Source organism: Chionomys nivalis, chromosome 22 (assembly GCF_950005125.1).
Source record: "Chionomys nivalis chromosome 22, mChiNiv1.1, whole genome shotgun sequence".
In the NCBI taxonomy this organism is placed as follows: domain Eukaryota; kingdom Metazoa; phylum Chordata; class Mammalia; order Rodentia; family Cricetidae; genus Chionomys; species Chionomys nivalis.
The window spans coordinates 51,101,486-51,124,768 of NC_080107.1; the positions used below are offsets into that span (position 1 = coordinate 51,101,486).

At 51.5% G+C, this 23,283-nt stretch overlaps 1 protein-coding gene across 10 annotated transcripts in view; it reads left to right on the plus strand.

The window, feature by feature from the left end:
• Dab2ip (DAB2 interacting protein) overlaps positions 1-23,283 on the plus strand; it is a 174,442-nt gene that overhangs the window by 118,948 nt on the left and 32,211 nt on the right. Inside the window, exon 1 of one of the 10 annotated variants that reach the window (XM_057754508.1) lies at positions 14,768-15,094. The exons of the other annotated variants lie outside the window; for them this stretch is intronic. Within the exon in view, the coding sequence (XP_057610491.1) occupies positions 14,928-15,094 (167 nt within the window). The 5' untranslated portion in view covers positions 14,768-14,927. Of the gene's footprint in view, positions 1-14,767; positions 15,095-23,283 lie in introns of those variants that run through there. 10 annotated transcript variants of the gene reach the window in all.

The window sequence follows — 23,283 nt, forward strand, 5'->3', positions numbered from 1 at the left end:
GTAAAGTGCCGCCCTCCATGGCCAGAGGCTAAGTGTGGGTTGGCTAAAGAGCCCAGCATGGGCTTTGTCCCACTCTCATTTCATTTTCCAAACATTCTGCTTCCTTCTTCAAGTAAACAGCAAGGCGCTTTTCCTGTGGGACTGCCCAGCCCTGCCCCAGAACCCCAGTGTGCTGCCATAGGGAGGCTGAAGTAGCAGCAGGGGGATGCTTACAGGGTCCCTGCTGGTCTTGCTCCCTCCTCTCCCTGTTGTGACTAACACCATGACCAAACCAAAAGCAGCTTGGTGAGGAAAGGGTTTATTTTGCCTTACCATAGTCCATCGTGAAGGGAAGTCATGGCGGGAACTGCAGCAGAACCTGCAGAGGCTGTATAGAGAAGTGGTGCTTACTGGCTTGCTCCCTGGTTCCCTCAGCTGGCTTTTTATATAACCAGACCATACCTGCCCAGGGGTGGTGCTGCCCACAGAATAGACTGATGGATCTTCTTAAGGAAGGTTCCCTCTTGTTTGTGTCGAGTTGACAAAACTAACCAACACACAGCTTGGGCTCTGCAATGTGACATTTTACAGTCACACAGCCCTGAGCCTGGGTACAAATCTTAGGTCTTTTCATAGAGACAGGCTATGACCTGCCAGACCCCTGGAAGATGTGGAGTGGAAGGTCCCTCGTTAAGCTTCTCCAACATGCACTTATGCTTGCTTCTCTCTGGGCCATGGGAGGATTTAAGATTCTTTCTTCTGTATTTCCATCCCAGCCATCATGCTAGTACGTGTAGGTGGTCCCCAGTTAAGTCCAAGTAGATAGTGGGCTGTCCTTGGAACCTGGTCTCTGGGTGCCCACCTGAGCAGCAGTCTCTGACTCCTAGGTCAGAGTGGCTGAATTTCTAGTCTGAAGATTTGCTGTGAGCAGGGAGCTTGGGCTCCTTTTGAGTAAGTGTTGCTGTGGCGTCAGGAGACTGCCGTGGACACACACAGAGCAAACAGTCCTGCAGTCTCTCCTGTGTGTGCTTCTGTCTGCTGAGAAGAACTGCACATCAGTTCATTCCTAGCATGGGGTCGAGAGGCTTCCGTAAGTGACATCAGTCTGAGTAGAACTCAGGACCTGCGCGCCATTGGCAGCGTTAGTCTGCCGATTCCCTGAGGCTCGGGGCAGGCTTCAGACAGGGTAGTAGCGCCTGTGTGCTCAATGTGAGGCTTCTCGGTGTACTCTCAGAAAAGCCGAATCCTTCCTAGGGCAGTTTTAGTGAAAACTCTCTAGACCTCTGGGTGCCACCTCATGGATTCCTAGTTTTGTGACTCTGCCCTTGGGTGGATTTAGTTCTCGTTCACATGTTTTTAACAGCGCTTGGATTTCTTCTTCTGTGTCAGGTTGGACCACATACATACATAGTCCTTAGCAGTAGTCTGGCAGTCTGATCTGGCCTGGTGGAAGCTCAGGGGCCTATTTCCCCTCACCCTCTCCTCAGCTCCACTTACCCCGACCCTGGCAGAGGAGCAGGCATCCCAGATGGCAGATGTCTTGCCCATGAGCTCTGCTTCTCTGGGATGGGAGCTTGAAGCCCATGGCTGAGGTTGCTGCCGCTGGCCATTGTGCTGGTAGTCCAGAGAGAGCATGTGCTAAAGTGCTCTGCCTGTGAAGGCAGACTCCTCAGCCGCCTTGGCAACAGCTCCACGCCAGCCTGTGGTGTGGCCACTGAGCATGCCTCCTGACTGGCTGCCTTCTCCGGCTCCTCAGCAGCAGTCTCTTTCAGGCTTCAGGCAAATGGTGAAAGAAGGCTGGGGGATTGGGGTCCTCAGACTGCTGGCAGCCCTCATGCTCCTGCCAGGTGCCCCCTGTGGTTTGTCATTTACCTTTGCTTGGGTGGGTCTGCAGGGACTGCAGAGCTGCTACTTCAAGGGTTTAACAAGCCCCCTGAGCCTCCAGGCTCTTCTTGCCTTCGCTGCCCCCAATCTCCTTGTGCTCTGGGCTCCCCTGTACCCTCATGCAGATGCCCCAGGACAGGGTCTGTGTCAAACCCTCCTGTCTACTACCTACCTGTAAGAAGGGGATAATTGGGAATCTTGAGAGGAACAGATGAAATTTACAGTAAAATGCTTGACATGGCACTGTCATGCCATACTCCCCTGCCTTGTGTCCCCTCCGTCCAGATGCCTCCTGCTCTACCCAGTCTTTCAGGTCCTAACCCATTTTGCTTAGGGCTTGGTTCCCTGATGCCCCTTGCCCATCCTCCTGAGCTGTTCCTTTGGGTCTCTTGGATCTGCTCCTCAACAGCAGAAGGGCTTCCTCAGCACACAGTGGCAGTCTAGCTCCTCCCCAGTCCACAAATAGCACTCCACCTCACTCTGGATAGCCAAGCTGCGGTCCAGGGCTGTAGAAACTAGCCCCATGGAGAGGGACCAAGTGAGGAAGGGATGGATGTACCCAGGTAGACAAGGGACTGGACACTCTGGCCTCGTCTTCTACTGCTGTCTATGGCAGAGTGTAACAGGAGTTGGATCCTCTCCCAAGGAATCGGGTGAAGTGGTGATAGTGTTTGGGGTTTGAAGGAAATCAGGCCCTTGGGTGGCAAAGCAAGGACAAAGGCACTGAGACTGGCAGGAGAATCTGGTGAGGACAGAGGATTAGGGCCTTTCTGTCTTCTTGGACAGGCTGGGGGAGGTGAAAAGGGCTGGTGGGTGCTGGGAGAGTGGGAACCAGTTCTAAGGGCAGGAGCAGCAGGTAAGGAGAGGTGAAGGCTGAGATTGAGGGAGGTAGAGGATGAGCCCAAGAGTGTAGTCTCTTTTGTTGTGGCATCACAAGTCTAAGAGGTGAGCTTGCTTCTGTGACAGGAAGAGGGTGTAGCGGGGGTTGTTGACTGGCCGGGGTCTTGAGGCTAGTACCAAAGAGCCAGAGTGAACTGCCAGGTGCACAACCCTTAGAGCTGCTGGTGGCCTCGGCCTGTTCAGGGCTGGCAGGCATGCCCTCTCAGCCGGGTCGGGTCGGCAGCCTGTTCTCTAACCACATGTAAGAGCTACTGAGTGTCCATGAAAGCTTGGACCATACAGCACTGTGGCATTATCTGGTTCCTGGCACACAGGACACTTGATGGTTTCACTTATACACTATTGAACTATGCCAGAGGAAAGAACCAAATCTCTTACTGTACCTCAAGGAGCCCAGGACCACTCTCGGGTCCCACAGTGTTCTGGCTCTTACCTCCTTGCTGTTCTGACATGCAAGACCCTCTCTAGCCCTTGAGGGCAGACCTCCCACAGACAACCTAGACCTCTTCTCCACTTGGCACCCAGTGTGATACCTGGCACAGCTCAAGCCGAATAAAATACTCATTGAGCACCTACTGCATGCCATGCTCTGCGCCAGGAACTAGAATAATTAACTTTGGCATGGCACTTTGTGATTCCCACAGCTCCTCTGGGTCTCGTTAGGAGCTTGAATCTTTCCAATTGGGTATTTATTTTCTTATTTTCCAAGTGAGGAGACTGAAAAGAGAGGAGAGTCGCCTGAGGTAACATCCTCAGCCACCAACAAGGGACCAAGCCCATCCTGAGCCTTGACCCCCTCCCTGGGCTGTGGGTATACTCTGGGGACTGGCAGCTGTTTCTTTCCAAACTTGCTAAGATTGAGCTTCAGGAAGCAAGGCCCACAAAAAATCTGTATCCAGGGGAGCAGGACTCCTAGGGACCACAGGAAGCACCTGCCTAGTCCTTGTCTTCACCCAGCAGGAACTGGTTGTTGGGGACAATTGTCTGTGTTTGGGGTAAGTATGAGGTAGAAGAACAAAGAGAACCCTTCCTGCCAATAGAGCTCTGACCTTAAAAACCCTGTGAAGTTTCATTTACTGGAAAGAAAGAGGGAAGAATTGGTTACCAGCTTCAAAGAGGGGCAGGCCTCCTGCAGGCAGCATCCAGAGAAACCTTGACTTCCTGAGTTCTGCTCTTGGATTTCTTCTTTTCAGTTTGACAGACTTCCTGGGGATCTGTCTGGGCTGGCCAGAAGGTGCAGAGATGCCAGGAGCACTGGGCTTCCTTTGCCTAGACACTACAAGACCTAACCTTTAAACAAAGACCATACAATGATTCCAGAGGTCTAGACACAGCCTGCAGATGACTATCCCACTTGCCCTACTGCAGGAGTCCCCAGCTGTGGGAGGGACCTAGGAGTGGAGCAGTTCAGCTGCACATGTAGGGGTCAGGGCTTTTGCAAGGAAACAGTGGGGAGGTCCTGGGTGTGGAAAAGCCCAGGGTTTATCTGATTTATCTGCTTTGGTTGTCTCTCTCCACACACATTGGCAAGTCTGTGTTGTGCGCCGGGAGCTGGTGTGACCCTAGGAGAGGTCTGATGTGTTGTGGGCCCTGCCTTGCCCATGTGACATAGGAACCCTAGCTAAGGCACTTCACAGCTTATGGAAAACAGTCTGCATGGCTGTGTCCTTCTGGGGTCAGGGACAGCTGTTCGGTTTTGATGGCAAAACTTTGGGTTTGGAAGAAAATGCCCTAAAGTTTTTTTTTTTTTTTTTCCCCTGACATTTAAATTTTTCACATCTTTAAATGTTGGCAATTGATTCAAAACATAAAAATGTCATACACTGTGTGGCTAAAGAAAGCATGAATGTTGACCAAATACAACCTGTGCTCTGGTTAGAGTCCTTTATGGTGAGGCTGGCCAGAGTTCAGGTGGCTAGAAGGCATTGGCCAGGCCTTCCTGCAGAGGGACAGGGCAGAAGCCATGGGACCCACTTTTATTTACTAAGCGGATGGTGCTTGCCTGGCTTTGGGCTGCCTTGGTCCCATCGGTGTGCTATCAGCTAGAGGCTAGCCCAACTGCCCTGAGAATGTCCACCTGTGTTCACTGCTCCATGGGTGCTTTCCCCGTTTGCCGAATAAATAAGCCCCTTTGGTCTGGCAAGAGCCCAGGGAAGAAGAGTTGCTTAGGAGATAATCCCAGTGACTGCCTCTTAGGCAGTGGTGCAGCTATATAGCGGTGGGATGGCATTGTCCACGCATGTGACCTTGCTGCTATTAGCATTTGCTCTGCTGCCTGCAGGACAGTTCCTTCCTGTGCTGCTGAGGAGGGCCTTCACGGAACCTTGTTCCCTGTCCTTCCCACCTTTCCATTTCGGGCTCCTCAGAACCCTGGTCACCTCCATCCAGGCCTGTAGGCATAACTTTCCCTTTCCTCTCTCCACTGACTGTCACACCCTGTGCAGTCTGGTGCCTGGGCCTTCCAGGATTGTTCTCAGGCTTAAACTTTAATTATCCCTTTACTGTATGCAAAGCCTCGGGCCAGAGCCAGAGGCACCTAACCCTCACAGGTCGGTGGAGCAGGCCCAACCAACCTCATTGTCTGCAAAAGCATGAGGAGAATGGAGAGCACCCCCGCCCATGTGGCCTTGCAGAGTCTGCCACCCCAAAATGCCTGTGTCTGAGGTGGGGCTCCTGACCATTGTCCCAGCCCTGCCTCTCTGTGTTCTGGGTGCTGACCTGAGGTCAAGCAGAGGTCAGGCTGCATTTTCGTTTTAGGATCTTATCTTAGGGTTGAGGGAGCCATATTAGCCAGCTCTCAGTCAGAGTCCTCACTGCTGCCCTCCCATTCTTTCTTTATCTTCACTTAAGTCTGTTTTCCATGTAGAGATAATTAAAATCAAGAGCTCCGGGCACAGATCGCAAGCCCTGCTACCTCAAAATTCCCACTCCACCACAACCACCAGGGACCTTCCTCTGCAGAAAGTTTCGGGGGGGGGGGGTCTCATAGAAAAAGAACTGTCCCTGCGCCTGGCCAGGTGCCTTCTCCTCAGCTTACTTGGTTGGAAGGCAGGTAGTACAGTTGAAGTCCCCTTCCTGTGAGCCCTCCTGCCCTCACCTGCAGCTTCTGGGGCTGGGGCCAGAGAAGTATTTGAGTCCATAAAGGAGTGGGGCCAGGGGTCTTGAATACAGCTTCCGAGAAGCTTCACCCAAACTCCAAGGTAGGCAGGTTGCCTGTCTCATTTTCTGGTGCGGATAGAACTCCCCTGAGGGATCCTTGGGATTGAGTTATTTCTGTTTTTGTTCACCTGTGCTAGGCCCTGGGGACAAGGACAGAAAACCAGCTGTGATCCCTGCCTGTGTTGGTGTGGGAGAGGTGTCTCTCTGCTGCTCCTAGGAAACCTGTCTTCACCACAGCTTTTACCTGGCTCTTTGGTACTCCAAAGGGAGGTCTGGCAACCAGGAGTGTGTCCTGGATTTTTAGGTGAGCCATGGAGGTCTGCATCGGTTCCACAGCCCAGGGTGGGTAGAGTGCTGGCCCGAGGCGCTGTGGAGCTGCCTGCCCTAGAGCTTAAGCAAAAGCAAGTGTAGAGCCCAGCCCATTCCTGGGGCTCTCTTGAGGATCAGCAGAACAGCCCTGGTTTTGGGGAGGGGTGAGCATTAGGGGTGATGGGTTGTGGGTGGTAGTGAGTGACAGGGACAATAAGAAGAAATATTATAGAAGATTGGCCTTGTGCCCTAGGCTGGTCTCCCCATTTCCCCTTCTACTCCAGTTTTGCCAGTCAGAGCAGTTGGTGGCTTTATTTGATTATTTTTGTTGCTGTTGCTTATTTTTTTTTAAAAAACAAGGTCTCCTTACGGTATCTCGTGAGGCCTCCAGCTCTCCATCCTCCCATCTCTGCTCTCCAGGTGCTGGGATTGCATGCACAGACCCCTGGCAGTACTAGAGTAGTCTTTGAAACAATACTCCCTTGGAGACCTTCTTGAGGGCAATGCCTGCCTGTCTTCTGCTCTCTCTGCTGCACTGGTCCCTGATCCCTGTCCCGGAGTGCAGCTCCATGGCTGTCCTCACCTCTACCAACAGTGTCCTCTTGGCCTTGCTTCTTTATCTCATTCATGTGTTAATCCTGGAATCCTTCCTGCTTGAACCTAGACTTGAGTTCCCTTACTCATCTTACTCCCTGTACATTTGTACCTTGCCCATGGTTGACCAGCAGCTTGAGAGACTAGACTTCACATCTGCTCCTTCCTGTGTTTCCAGGACCCAGGATAGGGACTGGGGTGTCGGTGAAAGAACACACAATTCATTTTATTTTACCCTGTGAGGTAGACACATTGCAAGAAACTAATCTCAGAGTAGGGTTACTGGCCCAGGGCCATATAGCTGCAAGAGGACCGAGTAGGATTTGAGCGTAATGTCTTGCTTGACCACTAGAAGCCCCTCCTACCCCTAACCCCCAGCAGTCAGGCTGCTTCTTGGATAGGGAGGAATGTGAGGGGCCCAGAAGAGGTAGGTGGGGTTTCGCTTTGGGAACATGAAGGATGAGGCCAAGGAGGTAGTGATAAAGGAACTACAGGGGTCTGAGCATGCCAAGTGGCTGCATGTTAGGGACTGTATTGAGGCTCAGGACTGAGAGAACCCCAGCAGAGTGGTCCCTGAAATCGCACCTTAGGTGCTAGCTATTCTAAAAAGAAAAAAGAAAATACTAAACAGCTGTAGCTGTATTACCCACCCACTTTCAGGCTCTTGTGCTAGCTCTGGCTCCTGGCATGTTTTCTGTTTCCCTCCCAGGACAGAGAAATACGAGTGAGAGAGAGAGAGAGCGAGAGAGCGAGAGAGAGAGAGAGAGAGAGGAGAGTCAGTCCAGCCTTGCTGTTTGCACTGCCCTCACATCTTAATCAGTCTATTTCTGGGAGCAATGACTTCATCTCCTATGATTCTTGACACAGCCAATGTAAAGCATCCATGGAAAGATTGGGCCTGGCACCATTCATATTCTTCTGATGAGTCTGGTTGGGAGAGCAGTTGGTGGCCTTGCTTGGGCGCTAACAGTTCAACTACCTCTCCCTAGATCTGACCCTATTGACCTGAGGAGCTCAGAACAAGTTTAGCCATCTAGTACTTTCTGAGGACCCATTGTGTGCACTGTCAGAGCAGTGATTGGGAATTGTATCCAGTCAAGGCTCCATCTAGGCTATGGAAGGTATTAAGTGGCAGCCTGGACTTGGGTAGCTGCAGACCCCAGAGCCAGACCCCCAGATAACTACAGTGAAGGTGGGCAGTGACTCAACCTTTAAAACTTTGGTAGTGTTTTATTTTCTGAGGGAACCTTAAAGTATTCTGTCACAGAGTCACATCCCAGTCCTTAAACCTGTGACTCAAATATGTATGAGTTCCTATCTGCCATTATGAAGTGTTTGTCAATGGAATTAATAGTGTAAGCAAGATTTGAGGAGGGTGGGCAGCAGGGGAAAGGGTTATTTAAACATACTTCAAACAACACTGGCTCTAGCTGCTGAGCAGACATTTGCATATGTAATGACTGCTAATTATGGGTGGCCTCAGCTGCTCACACGTTTGCCTGGCTGTGCTGCTTTGTTGCAGTCACCCACTCGGGATTCTCTGGCATGCTTTTCACTAAAGATAACACAACAGGAATAGTAATACCTATCGGGTTTTGATCCCGTGCTATGTGCCAGACATCCTACCAAGCGCTTGGCAGGCATCATCTCATTTAATCCAAGTAGCACTCTGCGTTCCAGATTCTTATCAGGGCAGGAGACTGAGGCTGAGGGAGCCCTAGGCTCAGTCAAGAGCCCAAAGAGTAATGCAGCCTCCCCGAGAGGCTCCCTCTGCTCTGAGGACCCTTAGGGACACTGGGTAATGTTTTTATCTCTAAGCCTTTTCTCTTTCTTGGCCCTCTCAGAAGCCCCCATTTTGCTAAAAAGTAATTTGAAATTTGTCTTAGGAGGGAAGTAAACCCCATATCTTCTAAAGTAAAACCAGGCCAGGCAGACCCCTCCTTCCTGCAGTCTGCTGGTGAGGTGAGAGGTGAGAGGTGAGGGTAACCCCTCAGTAGCCAAAGAAAAACTAAAGCAGTAAGCAGGGGGAAGAACACTATCACAGCATAAATTAACTTAGATGTGTTGCGGTGGCTCATGGCAGCTGTAGCCCACAGACAGGCTGGGTTTCACATGATGAGGTGGAGTGGTGTTCCAGTTTTCCTGTTTTTTTTTCTTTATTGATTACCAGCAAGCACATACATATATCCCAAACCATTCACTTCAAACATTCTCCTCAGAGCCCAGAGTTGTGGATTTTCTTGGAATAAAATTTTCTCGGCAGCTTTGGACTGCATTCCTGTTGCCGTGACTTTTCATCCTACATGCTTTTCCATATCTGCTGTAGTGACACTGGAAGCAGCGGGGGTTGCCGGATTCCCATCCTAGAGGAAAGGAGACCAACAGGCCTACCCCACAGAGCTGTTAGTGAAATCCATCCTTATTGTCCAGCCATGTGGGTTTCTACCTCACTGCTTCCCAATTGTGTCCCACTCCCTCTGGCCACCAAGGAAAGTAAGAAGCCTTTCCCTGGCCTAATGACTCAGAAATAACCAACAGTGGGCCCAGGGGCCATTTTTGGTTCCCCGTCCCCTTTCTATCCCTCCTAAGCCATTGGGGACGTGGGAAACCTATTCATTTAAACTCGATCATTTTCTTGAAGACAGAATAGAGCTGAATTGGGTCAATGGCTCTATTTGCTGTGCTCAGCTGTTTCTGCTGCAACACCATCACTACTGGGTCTGCTGCTGGCTCTGTGCCACCGAGCTCACCAGTTAGAATTCCTTATCTTTGGCCATCCTCAGCTCACCAGTTAGAATTCCTTATCTTTGGCCATCCTCAGCAAGCCTGGCTGTGGCAGAGAAGAGTGATTTGTGAAACTACTAACCAGTGTCATTCAACCACATGACCTCCACCTCCAGGACACAGGCCTCCGGTCCTCAGCACCGTTCCACAGGTGCCCTGCTTCCAGCAGCAGTTTGTGCAGGTGGAGAAGCTCGGGCTTAGTATCCGCTGGAGTGCAAACCTCAGGGTCAGACACAGCAGGCTCTGTAAGCTCCGTGGATTGGGGAAATAAGAACGCCCCACTCTGCACCTGTAAACAGGGCATCACCTCAAAGTGCGGGGCTGCCCTGGTGTAGACAGGATGCGGCGTGTCAGTGATCAGCCTTGGGACCTTACGTTGAGAGGTGCCCTATGTTTGGAGGGAGTTGTAGGACTCAGAAAGGATTGATCTGGGTCACTCACCTCTCTGTGTAACCATTCCCATTCTCGGCTCCCAGAATTCCCATGGTGTGTCAGGCCCCACATTGAACAATAAGCGGCTTCTTCTGACCCATAGCTTCTCATATGTGCTTTCGCTTGGCATCAGTTTGGTGTGCCTTTCCTTTCCACCAAGCTGCCGGCTTTTAAGAGCAGGGACAGGTGTCTTCCCCATGCTTGCCGACCCTGGCTAGGTAGCCTGGGCAGGCTGTCTAATGGGACTGTGTTGTCATCTGTAGTAGAGTTGGGGATAAGACTTGGGGGTACAAGTGAGGCACTAGTTAGAGCCCAGTGAGTGGCTCTATCTCTGAATAAGCCTTAAGGATGGGGAGCATTGAGCACCAGGTAATGCTAGCACAGTCACTAGGGATCGGTTATGGTCACCGTTTGCCTCCTGATAACTCACGATCCTTGGCACACCATGAATTGCTGCCCAGCACTTGGCAATGTCGCCACATAGGAATGGAAATGCTGACCATGTCTCATTGCTTGTTCAAGTAAATTTACTCTGTGTTTCCAGAGGAGGTGTCGCACGGGTGGGAGTGTACTCCCACGAAACGCTTTAATGGAAACATTACATTTGGGGAGCCAACATGTGTTAACATCTCAGTAGAGGAAAAGGGTCCAGGTTTCTCTGCCAGCCACATTGCTCACCACAAAGCCCTGCTTGGGGTCCTGGCAGATGAGGGTGCTGTATCCAGGCTGGTGGAGGACAGAGGTGGCCAGAGGCTGGAGCTGTCTGGACTTAACCTGGAGGAGATGGGGCTACTGAGCAGGTCGAGAAGAGGAAGAGAATTGAGGTCTCTGGGATGGCAGCTTTCCTTAAACACCCACACAGTTCTCAGCAAAGGGGAGTCCCCAGCAAGGGGGAGTCCAGAGGCATAGACAATAGGCCCTGGAGTAATGAGTGTTGAGGAGCCCAGAATTCCAGCTCCTTGTGTGACCTTGGGTAGCATTCTTACCCCTCTGTGCTTCCGTGTCATTTTTAGGCAGACGTCATATGAGTGCCCATGTTTAGAGCCCAGGGAGGCTTACAGAGATAATGAATGTAAAAGACCTCTCAGCTTGGCACGAAGTGGGCGCCAGGACACATTTGGTTTTTTTGTTGGCGCTGATAAAGCCATACATGCATGGATGTGTGCACATAAATTAACAGCTGGGGTGTGCTGAAGCTGCTTCCTGGAGTTGGCCCTCACTCTAACATCAGCTGAGTATAGAGGCTCTTGTCCTTGAAGAGCCAGGCCTGACTGACTCCTCTGCAGTGGTCCCTCACTGCCCTGAGTGACTTACAGGTTCATCCTGAGGTCTCTGGACTATAGCAGCGCCTCCTCCGGGGTGTGTGTGTCCTTAGAGAGCAGCCTACGGAAAGGAGAGAGGAATACATAACTGTGGTGATTACTTTTGCAGTTGCTGTGACCAGATGCATGGCAGAAGCAGAGGGAGTATGTATTTTGCTGATAGTTTCAAAGAGTTCATTGGGTATGTGGACATCCCCCCCCTTCCCGAGAGCGAGATCAGCTTAGGGGTGGACTCTGGCAGGGGATTGCTGTTCGCTTCCTGGCCCTTAGAAAACAGAGGGCAAGTGCCTGCAGACACATGTGAGTCCCTGCCAGTGGGATGGTTTCCTCTCCCTCAGCACATCATCCCTGGAGATACCCTCAGTGGCCTAGCACAGGTGTACATCACCTTAGTGATTCTAGAGCTAGTCATGTTGACAGTGCAGATGAGCCAGGGATGTGCAAACAAGGCCTTGAAGTGTCTTCACAGTCTGGGGCTCATTCTCCTTTCACATCCTTCAAGGAGACATTTCCAGAGTACTACAGAGACTGTACCTGGTTGGTAATGACAACTTCAGGCCTTGAGTTCTAACTGGCCTGAAGGGTGTGTTTGCTCTTTGTGCCTTGATCCAGAGATGAATAGACCCCAAGGAGGATCTGGCAGATCAAGAAGCAGCATGCAGGCCTGTGAGGGTGGGGTGGGGGAAGGGTTCCTTTAAATGGGAGGAGCCTAGCTGGGCTTTGAAAGGGTGGAGCAACCAGACTGGGGGTGTGGCCATGAGGAAGGGAAGGGTCTACTAGAGTTTACTAGCCTTGGCCACAAAGGCTGAGTAGTAGTAAATAGGGTTGATAGGGCCTGTTCAGGAAGGCTCCGCCCTCAGGCCGGTCGGTTCTAAGGCTGTGTGTGCCCCTAGCTGGGGCTGGGAGGGTGTAAAAGATAAACCTTCTCCAAGACCAGACAGCTGGTGAGTGTAGAAGCCCAACTTAGGATACAGCCCACCTCTGCTTTTGTTACCTTTACCCCATCCTGTGACTGCTGTCACACAGAGCAGAAAGTTCTGCTCTAAGGCCTTGCTTGCTGCAAGATTGTAGAATTAGGTAAAAACCGAACGTGTTGGCACATGTTTATGATTTCTGCATTAAGCCAGTGTTCGGGAGGCTGAGGCAGGAGGATTGAATGAAAATGTGGGTCCACTGGCAGGGAATGGCTTCCTGCGTGGAAGACTCTAGGAGGGCTTCCAATTAGGAGTATTTGAATGAGGCACACCTGCCTTCAGATGTAGTTGGGTCATTTGTGCAGTGACTGTCTGTGAATATGGGGAGTGGCTATCTTGCCTTTTATTGCATGCACAATCATGAAACTGGGGGTAGACGGTCTGGCTTGGAGCCAGTACCTGGTGCTTGGACAGCAGGCTCTATTTGCTCATTTCCTGTTGGCTTAGCCACTGTGGAACCAGGGGTGCCTTTACTGGTCGCATTTGTAAATACGTTGTCACCTCTGTTACTAAGACTTGAAAACTGGGAGGGTAAGCCTGGACTCCAGAGGAAGACCATGGCTGACTCGGAGCTGCCAGGCCATGTATCCTGAGGGGTGGGCAGGTTCCTGTGTGGCCAGATGGGGTGGTGTTGGCCCACCCTGCCCAGAACACAGCCAGATACAGAACTGGGGCCCAGCAAGATGGAGTAAGCTGGGTACCCTAAAGTTGGAGTCACCTGGGACCAATAGGACAACTTCATCACCAGCTTGTCCCTGTAGAGTCCTGAGCACTCTAGGTCAGACTCTAGCTGTCATGGACGAAACTGGAACTTGTGGTGAGTCCAGGAGGGCATGGCCTTGGCCAGGGGCCTTCCCTACTAGCCCTTCCGGTCTCTATTTCCTTTGGGGACTTGAAGTCCAGGAGGGAGGGGAAGCTCTAGATCAGCCCTTCTGCCTGTGGCTCTAAGGGAAGGGGGTTGACCCCATAGTGCTAGAAGATTAGTAAGTGGAGCCTGGGGCTGTGGTTTGCCTTTGTGGTGCAGGAAAGGGTGAACCAAGCAAAGATGTCTGGTTGACTAGGAGTACCTTCACAGAGCTACAGCATTGCAGTAGTGCATTTTAGTGAGGGCTGTATGTGGTGTGGCCTGAGGATGGATCTCCAAATTGGGCTCCTATAAATATCTGGTCACCACTCACCAGCTTGCCTACGTCGCTGCCTTTAACTATCTCCTTGCCCTCTTGGCCCAGCCACTTTCTGCAGTAGAGAAACCATCTCAAAGTGAAAAGACTGGGACCCAGGAGCTACCCACAACAAGGAGTACAAGGAGTTGAGCTGCCCTTGGTACCAGAAGTCCTTCTCTGGACCTCTCTCTCTGCGTTGCTTTTCACACATATCTGATTGGAAGTGGTGGTAGTGCCCTGGCTGTTCTTCTGGTTGTGCTAGTGTGAGCTAAATGGAGCTCTGTCTCTCTCACCTCTCTCCTGCAGTGAGTGCCCATCTGAATCCACAGTGTACTTTTAGAGCTCAGCCATAGTTGGAGGGTGCTGTTGGGATTGCGGGGAGCCTGGAGGGAGGTTGCAAAGGCACATGAGGACCAAGCCAGAGTTCTCAGCCCCTCATTCCCTCCAGATTGTCCCCATCCCCACTACTTCACCTCTCCCTGCTCCAGCCTGTGCTGGAGGCCAGCCACAGGTCTCAAGCCAGTTGGAACAGAAAGCAACCAGCCTGGGAAGAGAAGGGAATGGCCCACTCTAGGCCTGGGAGGTGGGGCCAGGGGAGAGTGCACTGGAGCATGCAGCTTCCTGGGTGGGAGATTGGACTGCTTGGGTGGAAAGAGGGTGAAGAGGTACTGGGATTCCCTCAAATTTGATGCTCTAACTCCTCCTTAATAGCTCTGGCTGGCCCGTCTGAGACCAGCTAGGAAAATAAGTTCATAGATTCCAAATGCCTATCAAGTTTCTGCTTTTTGGCAGACACTGTTCAAGGTGTTCTGGGCTTATTGGGCTGGACTGGTTAGGTTCTTGAGGGAGGGGGAGACTACAGCAAAAAAAGCAGAATGACCTCAGATCCCTGCTATGAAGAAAATGAAGCCGGGTGATAATGGACGTGGGGGTGGAGAGTGGGAAAGGCCCTCCCAAGACTGATCTTTTGATCTGAGACCAGAATGCATCCAACTGGGACTGCTGGGCATTGGCTAGCACAGAGGCCCAGGGGCGGGACTCCAGAGGGCAGAGCCAGCACTCCAGGGGAGGTGCTTGAGAGAACCTCTGAGCCAAGGCTTCCTGGAGTTGCTACTGCTAGTCCTACACCCGCAGAGGCCCTGGGAGCTTGCTGCTGCGGGCTAGAAGAAGCTGTTTACTTACAAGAACCCTTCTGACTTCTTGGACCTGGAGGCCTCGTGGTTACCTGTGTGGAAGACAGTTTTTTCCTCTTGTTCTCTGGGGAACCCGGAAATCTCCAGATGTTGTCGACTCTATGTGTTTAAGACATTTGGAGAGTTTCAGTGTGGAAGACATGGACTCAGTTGTGCTCTGTGGTAAGGGGGAGCCCTTCGGGTTTACCTCTTAGATGTCCACCCTGGTCACCTGGGTCTACACAACCCTTGGGAATGGGCCTCTGTGGCCTTGGACTCCTCAGTGACAGCCTTGGCAAGATCCTGTGCCGGACTGGAGGTGCCACTCCCTGGAGGCCCAGCTATCCTCGGAAACCTCATCTGGCTCCTGGGCCTCAGGTGCCCAGGTCATCAGAGGGGCCTACACTCCTACCATTGCCAAGGTCTGTGCCTAGACGTGCAAGGGAAGGAGGAAGAGGACACAGGTTTCTGTTTCCTATCCTGTGCATTCAGCCAAGTGTGGGGGCTGGGCGGGGATGGAAACTGAGGGCTAGTTCTCCTTGGAGGTGTGTCACTAGGAGAACTGGTCAGTGAACTGCAGTGGTGAATGGAGGCCTAACCAGACCTCTCCATATACCCCTGCTCTCACCAGAGGGGGGGGGGAGAATAGGGGTGGGGCTAGGGCTGCTGTGCGAGTAGATTGCTCCCACGCCATCGCAGCCAAGCCCTGTCCTTAGGGAACAAGGACCAGGAAACCAGCAGGTGAAGCTGGGAGCACCTGCAAGTTGTGTGCTCTATGCTTTGGCTCTTGATTCTGGCCCAGAGAAGCTGCAGTTTGGGAAGGTGACCTCTGAAGAAGGGGCTCTAACCAACTGCTTCCTGGGCTCTCAACAAAGCTGCCCAACTCCCCAGCCCCTGTGGTTCTTCCTGCCTCTGCCTCTTGGAAACAGATTTAATGAAGTCTGTCTTCATGGTTACATCTGTAAGAGAAAAGCTTTACTTCTGTAACTTGCGTTGATCCTGACACTAAGGGCCACTCTCTTTTTCTGCTCGAGCAGAGAACATCAGAACCTGAACATGGAAGGGTTGACTTTCTCTAGTACTCTGGCATACAGCACCCTTCTGTATTCCAGCAGTTCAATTGAACTGCTACACGTGCAGCCATCAGTCCCCAAGGACGGAGCCACTAGGCCCCTGCAGCTCAGAAGCCCTCCCTTCTCACCTGAGGGCAGGGACCGCAACCTCTGGATTTCATGTCTTTCTGAGTTTGGTTTCTTGGCTACTCTGGTCCTTGATTTGCTTGTGCTGGTTTATTAATAGAGTTTACATCATATCAAACACACAGATGCAGCAGCCATAGACTCTGGCCATACACAGCTTCCCGTGTGGTAAGACAGAGGTAAAAGTAAGTAAGCGACACCCGCCTACAAGTCGGGGACTGGCTTTGATCAGCGTCCGACCCCAGTGTCTCAAATAGGACCTGGCACATAGTTTGCACTGGTAAATATTTGTTGGCTGAACGAGCAAGATGTTCCCAAGGAAACAAGCCAGGCATGTTGCTGAGGAATGATGGAGGCAGGACAGGGCCTGACGTGGAGTAAGGAGTCCAGGAGAGATGATGAATTCCAAGAGAGGACAGGCACCGTCTATTTCGAAAGTGGGGTAGAGTAAGAACTCTTCTTGCAGGTGCAGCATCCTCAAGGCAGGTGGGACCCAGAAGCTCAGGGCTAGCTTCACTAGTAAAGAGTGAAGCGTTTTTTAGAGCAGATGTAGGCCCTCCCATTTGGGGAGGGGTTCAGAGTTCACCTGGTCCTACTGCAGAGTCATCCAGGAGTCACTGGAAGGTTTTTGCTGTTGTTGTTTTATTCTAACTTTATTTAACGTGTGAGTGTTTTTCCTTCACGTATGCACCATGAGTCTGGTGCCCACCTAGGTCAGAGAGTGTCAGATCACTTGGAATTGGGGTTATGGATGGTTGTGAGCCACCATGTGGATGCTGGGAAATAAACTTGGGTCCTCTGCAGGAGCAACAAGTGCTCTTAACCATCTCTCCAGCTCCCATTGGAAGGTTTTCAGGGTTTCACCTTCCTGAAGAGTCCTCTGATTTGTAGAGGAGTGGGGAAGTCTAATGCAGGGGCAGCTCCCGCTGGAGAGACTGGGTTGGGGAAAGAGGTTCTTTTAGGCCTGAGGTTCTCTGGGGCATGGAGAAGGGTGGGAATGTGCCTCACCCTTGAGCTAGGAGGCTGGAGCTCCAGGGAGGATGTAGTGCAGAGTTGGAGTTGTGAGCACACTGGGGTATTTAAAGCTGGGGGGCGTGGATGACATCACCACAGGGAAGCAATTTTTGCTTCCAAAACCAGAGCCCTGTGAGCCTAGAGGAAAGTTAAGACAAAGACTTGTGAAGGATGAGGGGTCCTGGTGTCTCAGGTGCTGTTGGCTGTTGCAACCCTAAGGCCTCTGGTGATCAGAAACCTGATAGGGACAGAAGCTGTCTCAAAGCCTCACCAGCATGCTTCAGGAGACCTAGCCCTCCTCCGTGGCTTCTACATCCCCCAAATGTCAGCAGCTTTCTGGGCCTCCCCTCATCTGCCCTGGTATGTTTTACTTTTTCAGATTCCGGATAACTCTCCTGACTCCACTGATTCTTTATTCCCGTGCTTTTCTCTGGGCCTGCTGGGTCTATGACCTCTCCAGGGTCTTTCTCAGAACAGAGGTAGACTTCTTGAGGCTAGAAATTTTTAGGCACATTGTGAGGCCTTAAAACTAACCTTTACCTCTGTCCCAAGGCTTTGCTGGCTCTGGGGAGAGTTTAGAATGTGTTTTGATTTGTTGGGCAGGGTTAGGGACAACTTGCAGCCTAGTGGGTTCTCAGTGCCTGTTGAATGAATAGCTGAAGTGTTTGTGTCTTTCGTGGTCCCATTTGCTTGATTAAATGCCTTTTCTGCTTTGGCTAGCTGTTTTTAACCTATTCTGTCTTCAGTTGAGGGGTATATTGTTTAATTTTACACACAAGGAAACAAGCCCTAGAAACTACAGGGCTTGCTGTTGCTAAGAAGCATGGGCAGAATTGTAGCTGAGGCATGCAAAAGCCCTGGGTCTCCTGCTGCGTTGAGAATCAGCCATGGACTGTGCCGGGACTGGAGATAGTCCTGCTGCTCTGGACCTAGTCACTCGGGTACTGCCTCCCCCCCCCCCCCAAATCAGATGCATCAAGCTTCAAGGAGCTATAGGCCTCAAGCTTGGCGGGCCTTGGGGTGTTTGTGTTGTGGGGACCCCTAGCTATTGAGGAGGCTCTGCGTGCAACAGCTGTAGGTTATAGGCTGCTTGTGTGGCTGTGGCGCGAGCTAGTTGACGATCTAGTTGATCTCACAAGCTGGCAAGGCACCTAGGAAGGGAGTGGAGCTGAGACCCAAACGTCAGGTATGAGACAGGTTCTACCATGGGAGATGAAGCCTGAGGTTGCCTCCCAAGAAGACCGCCAGGCTTAGGACCCCTTCCTTCTTGCCCTCTGCCTACTCAGTGGGCCTCAACTGGGCCTGAACACCAAAGTGGGCTGTGGGCTGCTCCAGAGAGTTTGACTAGCTCTCATCCTTTCTCAAGCTTCATTGTCTCCAGGGAAAGGCAGTCATCTCAGCCATCCTGCTAGGGATCTCTGAAAATTCTTTCCCAGAGCAGAAATGGTTTGCCCACATCATTACCCTGGACGCTTGTCCCTGATGTTGGGCCTCTCAGTGTGCTAACTCCTTCAGCCACTCCTTCAGGCCTCTGTGAAGTGCTCACTGAAGCCAGGGTTGCTCTGAATCCTGGGAAGTAAATGCTATTTTGAAATGGCCCATTTTACAAAGGAGGAAACTGAGAGAGGCTTGAGACATGGTAGCAAGTGGTACAGCTCAGATTTGAATGTAGACAGTTAAAGATCCTCAGACTGACTTGATTTCCAGACTCTGTAGAAACAGTGAAGCATCAAATCCTCCATTCTTAACCCCTGCAGTGTGGGGCACGAGCACCCATTAAACCCAGTCATTCTGGGTCAGAATGACTCGCCTTTCTTGGCAGCCTTCTCAGACGAGGTTCCAGGGTCCAGGCAGTTAAGCATCTTTCCATCCCTCTTCCCTTGCCCATGCTGGGGAGGGGGGTGGCAGCTGCCATTCTGTGGCTCTCCCCTCCCTCCCTGTAGACAGACTCAGTGTTCTGAGTCTTGGACTAAAAAGGACATTGAATCTCACCTGTTGCCTCTGTGGTCTACCTGTTTGTGGGGAACTGGGAACCTGTGTAGGCTGCAGACCATCCTCTTCCCTTTCCTGATGCTCTGCTTCTCCTGGCATTTGTCTCCTTTCGACTCCTGTCACAATGTAAGATAGAGGAAGAAGCAGAAGAGGCCTCACAGGCGTGCGTTTGGGTTTCAGCCTGAAAGCCCAGTGGTTGGGCGTGTTAGACAAATGATTTCGTGCTGCCCTTTCTTAGAAGAAAAGGGACCAAAGGGTGTGGATCTTGTGAGACCTAAGGTTGGAATAGGCAAAAGCTGGACTCTTGGAAGGGACTGGAGGGTAGAGCTGGAGTCCTCTGCTCACATTGACCTCTGTGGGTCGAATCTGGGGAAGTCCTCTCTTGACCTTAGTGTTCATCTGGAAGGTGATGATGGTAGTGCCTGTCTGGGGAGTTCTGGGGCATAGAGCCCAGTGCCAGGAGTGCTGAGCCTGTGTCTGGTAAGTAGGATTTTTCAGAGCTGGCAGTGTTCCCCGTCGTTCAATCTCACTCTGTTTCAGATGCTTTGGGACCTTCAAGTGAAGTTTAGATTTGACTCCTGCCGTCCCCCTCGGAAGTCTAAGGCTGCTAATCTGATGTGACTCATGGGCTGTTGTGTCACTTTTCCTGCCTCCTGGACAGAAAAGGGGATCTGTGCCTTTAAGTTCCCACAGAGCTGATTGTGACACTGGCCCTTTAAGAAAGTGTTACAGAGAGTTGGAACATGGCTTTTGTTTAACTAACCATGATTGGTCCCAGTGGATAGGACTGGAGTGCTGTGTCTAGAAGCTGAGGGAACACAAAACTAGAGGCTGGTGGGGACTAGCCAGTGGCTAGGTCTGACCTCTGTCCCCAACTTGGTAAAACTGGTAGCTGTGTTCAAGCATGGTGAGTAGCCTTAGTGGAGGTTGGGTGAAGGGAGCCATCGAGCCTCCTGGTCCCAGGAAGTGATTGTCACAGGTGCCCAATCTGAGAGGGTCTCAACTTTTCCAGTGATGATGGCTCTACCCAGATAGTCACTACTGCCCGAGAACTTGGAAGCAGTTGGGATGGGTCTGTCCCAAGCGGAAACAAGCATGAATGCTGCTCCTACAATTGCTGTTTGTTTCCAAGCGAGGAGGGTACCTGGTGGTGGTGGTGCTTTCTGCAGGTCCCGTGGCACTGTAAACAGGGAAAGGCCAGGAACTGCTGGGAGCAGTCTGATCTCTGAGAGCCCGGCCTTTGCTCTGGTCGTCCAGCTGGGCTGGGCAGAGCTGCGTTTTCTCCTGCTTGGGCCTTACCATCTTCTTCCAGCAGCCTTGTTTCCCCCCACACACCCCCGCTTCGGCTCCTGGGCTTTGTCTGGTCCTGCGTGTGTTGGCTGCAGCTGGAGAGCTCATCAGAGACCAGATGGCTTTGATACGATGGTCTTCCCTGGAGCCTTCTTGTCTGGTGTAGCCCTCACTCCTTACCATACCAGGGGCAAGTGAGACTGCTTGCAAAATGCCTTTCCCACTATGTTCCAGGGTCACCTGGTGGCAAGGCAGGGTCCAGGGTAGCTCTTACCACCCACAGTTCCTGTGGTTACTTAAAGTTGGTACATTTCACCACATAATTTCTGTAAGTTTGGTGAAGATCCGAGGCATCACCAAACAGGAAGAAGAGTTTGTAGTTGGAGCCATGTGCCCAAGCCTCCTCACAGGTCCTGGTGCCTGTGACCTGTGGCCTGTGACCCTGGGCAGAGCCAGTTTTCAGTGTGAGCTGGAGATGGTGAATTCTTTTGTTTGTTTTGTTGTTGTTTCTTTTGGTTTGGTCCCCCCCTCCCCCGCAAAAGCATCTTGCTGTGTAACCTATAGCCTAGGCTAGCCTGAAACTTAATTCTCTGCCTCAGCCTCCTGGCTGCTGGGATTCCAGGTGTGTGCCACCATGCTGGGCACTTAGCTCAGAAATGAGCCTGCCTGTCAGGAGTGGCTAATCTTTTTTTGTTTGTTTGTTTGTTTTTGTTTTTTGTTTTCGAGACAGGGTTTCTCTGGAGCTTTAGAGCTTGTCCTAGAACTAGCCCTTGTAGACCAGACTGGCCTCAAACTCACAGAGATCTTCTTGCATCTACATCCTGAGTGCTGGGATTAAAGGCGTGTGCCACCACCATCTGGCAGGAGTGGTTCACCTTGAGTAAAGATGGGCTGCCCCATACAGTAGTTGCTAGAAGGGTTGAGCAGGGCCAAACAACATCTTCTTTAAGCGTGTTCGCCTGAACTGCTGGGATGCCTTGGACTACAGCTTATGACAGACCATTCTGGTGTATCCAAGAGTCAGCTAGTGTGGATTTTGTGGCAAAGAGAGACTATGAAGGCCGTCTTTAAGTCCTTAACTGTAGTGAAGAACCAAAGGGAACCAGTGCTTTGGTGCACTTCCTAGGTGGGTGGCTCAGCAGCAGATGGCTGTGTGGGGACTTGAGAGCACCTCCTGTGTAGCACGGTTAATAAAAACCCAGAGACAGATACTGCAGTTCAATCTGAAGGCCAGAAAAGCAAAACAGCCAGCCACTGGCCCTTACCTCTACCTCAGTCCAAAATGGTGATTCTGCCTCTAGGAATCAGAATGAGACTGTGACTGAGAGCTGTCTCCTCCCATTTTGTATTCCTCTCTAGTGCTGGGGTTAAAGGCGTGTACCACTGCCGCCTGGTTTCTATGGTAAACTAGTGTGGCTATTAGGATTAAAGGTGTGTGTCACCACTGCCTGGTCTGTAAGGCTGACCAGTGGGGCTGTTTTACTCTCTGATCTTCAGGCAAGCTTTATTTATTAAAATAAAAGTGAAATGTCACGACACCCCCTGCTCTTCTTTGATATGTTTTTGTTCCCCCTAAGGTTCTAGTCTTGTAGTATAGGAGCTTGGCTTGCCAGTTGGTGCCCTCTTGCTGATTCGCTACCCATGAGTGCTCCTGACTGCTTGCTGCTGCAGCTTAGATATAGTAGCTCTGTTGCCCACGGGGGTCTGCAGGCTGGAGGATGGTGTAAGGGAGGTGTTGAACTGTTATATTCCCTGCTCAGAGCAGGTGTAGTGTAGCCACAGGATAGCCCATGGCCTTTGTGTCTACTACTTGTGTCTCCTGAGGGGTGCTGACATGGACCTTGTGTGGCAACAAAGCCTTCCATCCCCAGTGGGAGTTGGCATCTCAGTGGGCATGCTTATTTCCAGATGTGTCCTCCTTGAGCAGGGGTCTTGGAGATGTCTGCTCAAGATGACCTGTCTTTTTTAGCCTGCTTCTTGGTGGAGGGCAGAGCCAGTGAGGTTATCTGGGATCATTTGGCAGGGAATCTTTTTTAGGAGCCTTTCTGTAGGAACAGGGAGGAAGAATGTAAACTGAATGAGAGAGGCATCTTTGAAATGGCATTGGGTCAGGGAGAAGCCAGGAGTATCCGAAAGGAGCTGGAAAAGAGACCAGAAGGCCTTGAGTAAGGTAGGGCATAGAGGCTACCAGATCTGACTACAGGGGCTCTAGACCAATAACACACTACTGGGTGGCTTGTTCCACAGCAGTAGTGCCCAAATGTCAGCTCTTGGCTTATTAGTTTGGCCCAAGTCACAGAGTTTTGCATGTGGGTTTTTGTTGTTGAACTTTCTATGCACTGGGGGCTGGCCTTGGGCTCCTGGTCCACCCACATCTGCCTCCCAAGTTCTAGGATTACATGTGGCATCCTTCCCAACACTGACTTACATGTGATCAGCACATTTAACCAGTTATCAGAAGTGTGGCCCCAGGGATTGAAGAAGAAGACCGTCCTCCTATTAACTGTCATCCTAATGGAAACAACTAATCACATGGCATGGCACCTGTGTCCTGGTGGAGAAGATGAGGCAGAAAGTGCTGCCTATGTCCCCACATTCCATCCTAAGGGAGGGAAGGCCCTGGAAATGAGGACTGGGGGCGGGGGGTTAGTTAGACAAGATAAGCTGCCTCCTGTGGAATTCGGCTTGCTTTTTAGCCCATTTTTTATTTCTATTTCATTATCATTCTCTACGAGCATTCTTATTTCCAGGGCCATAGAGGCTGGTTTTGGAAGTATTTGTGGTAGGGTTTGGGGGGCAGTCAGGAACCTCCACACTCAAACCAAAGGGACACCTGGGCATGTCCTTGGCTGGGATCCATTGAGCTCACTTACAGAGGAGAGAGCACCTTGGCTAAGGCCTTGAAACTTCTCCAGACAGTGGAAGGAGAAGATGGGGGAGGGGGGAAAGGGTGACAAGCTGAGGTGCTGCCAAAATGACTGGGGTCAGAGCCCTACGTGTCCTGTGTGGCATGCAGGGATATTGGACTCTGTGGGGATGCAAGTGGAGACCCTTTCCCTGGGGAGATGGAGGCAGACTGAGCTCAGAAATGCCTTGCTCGCTGGTGTTTCTCAGTG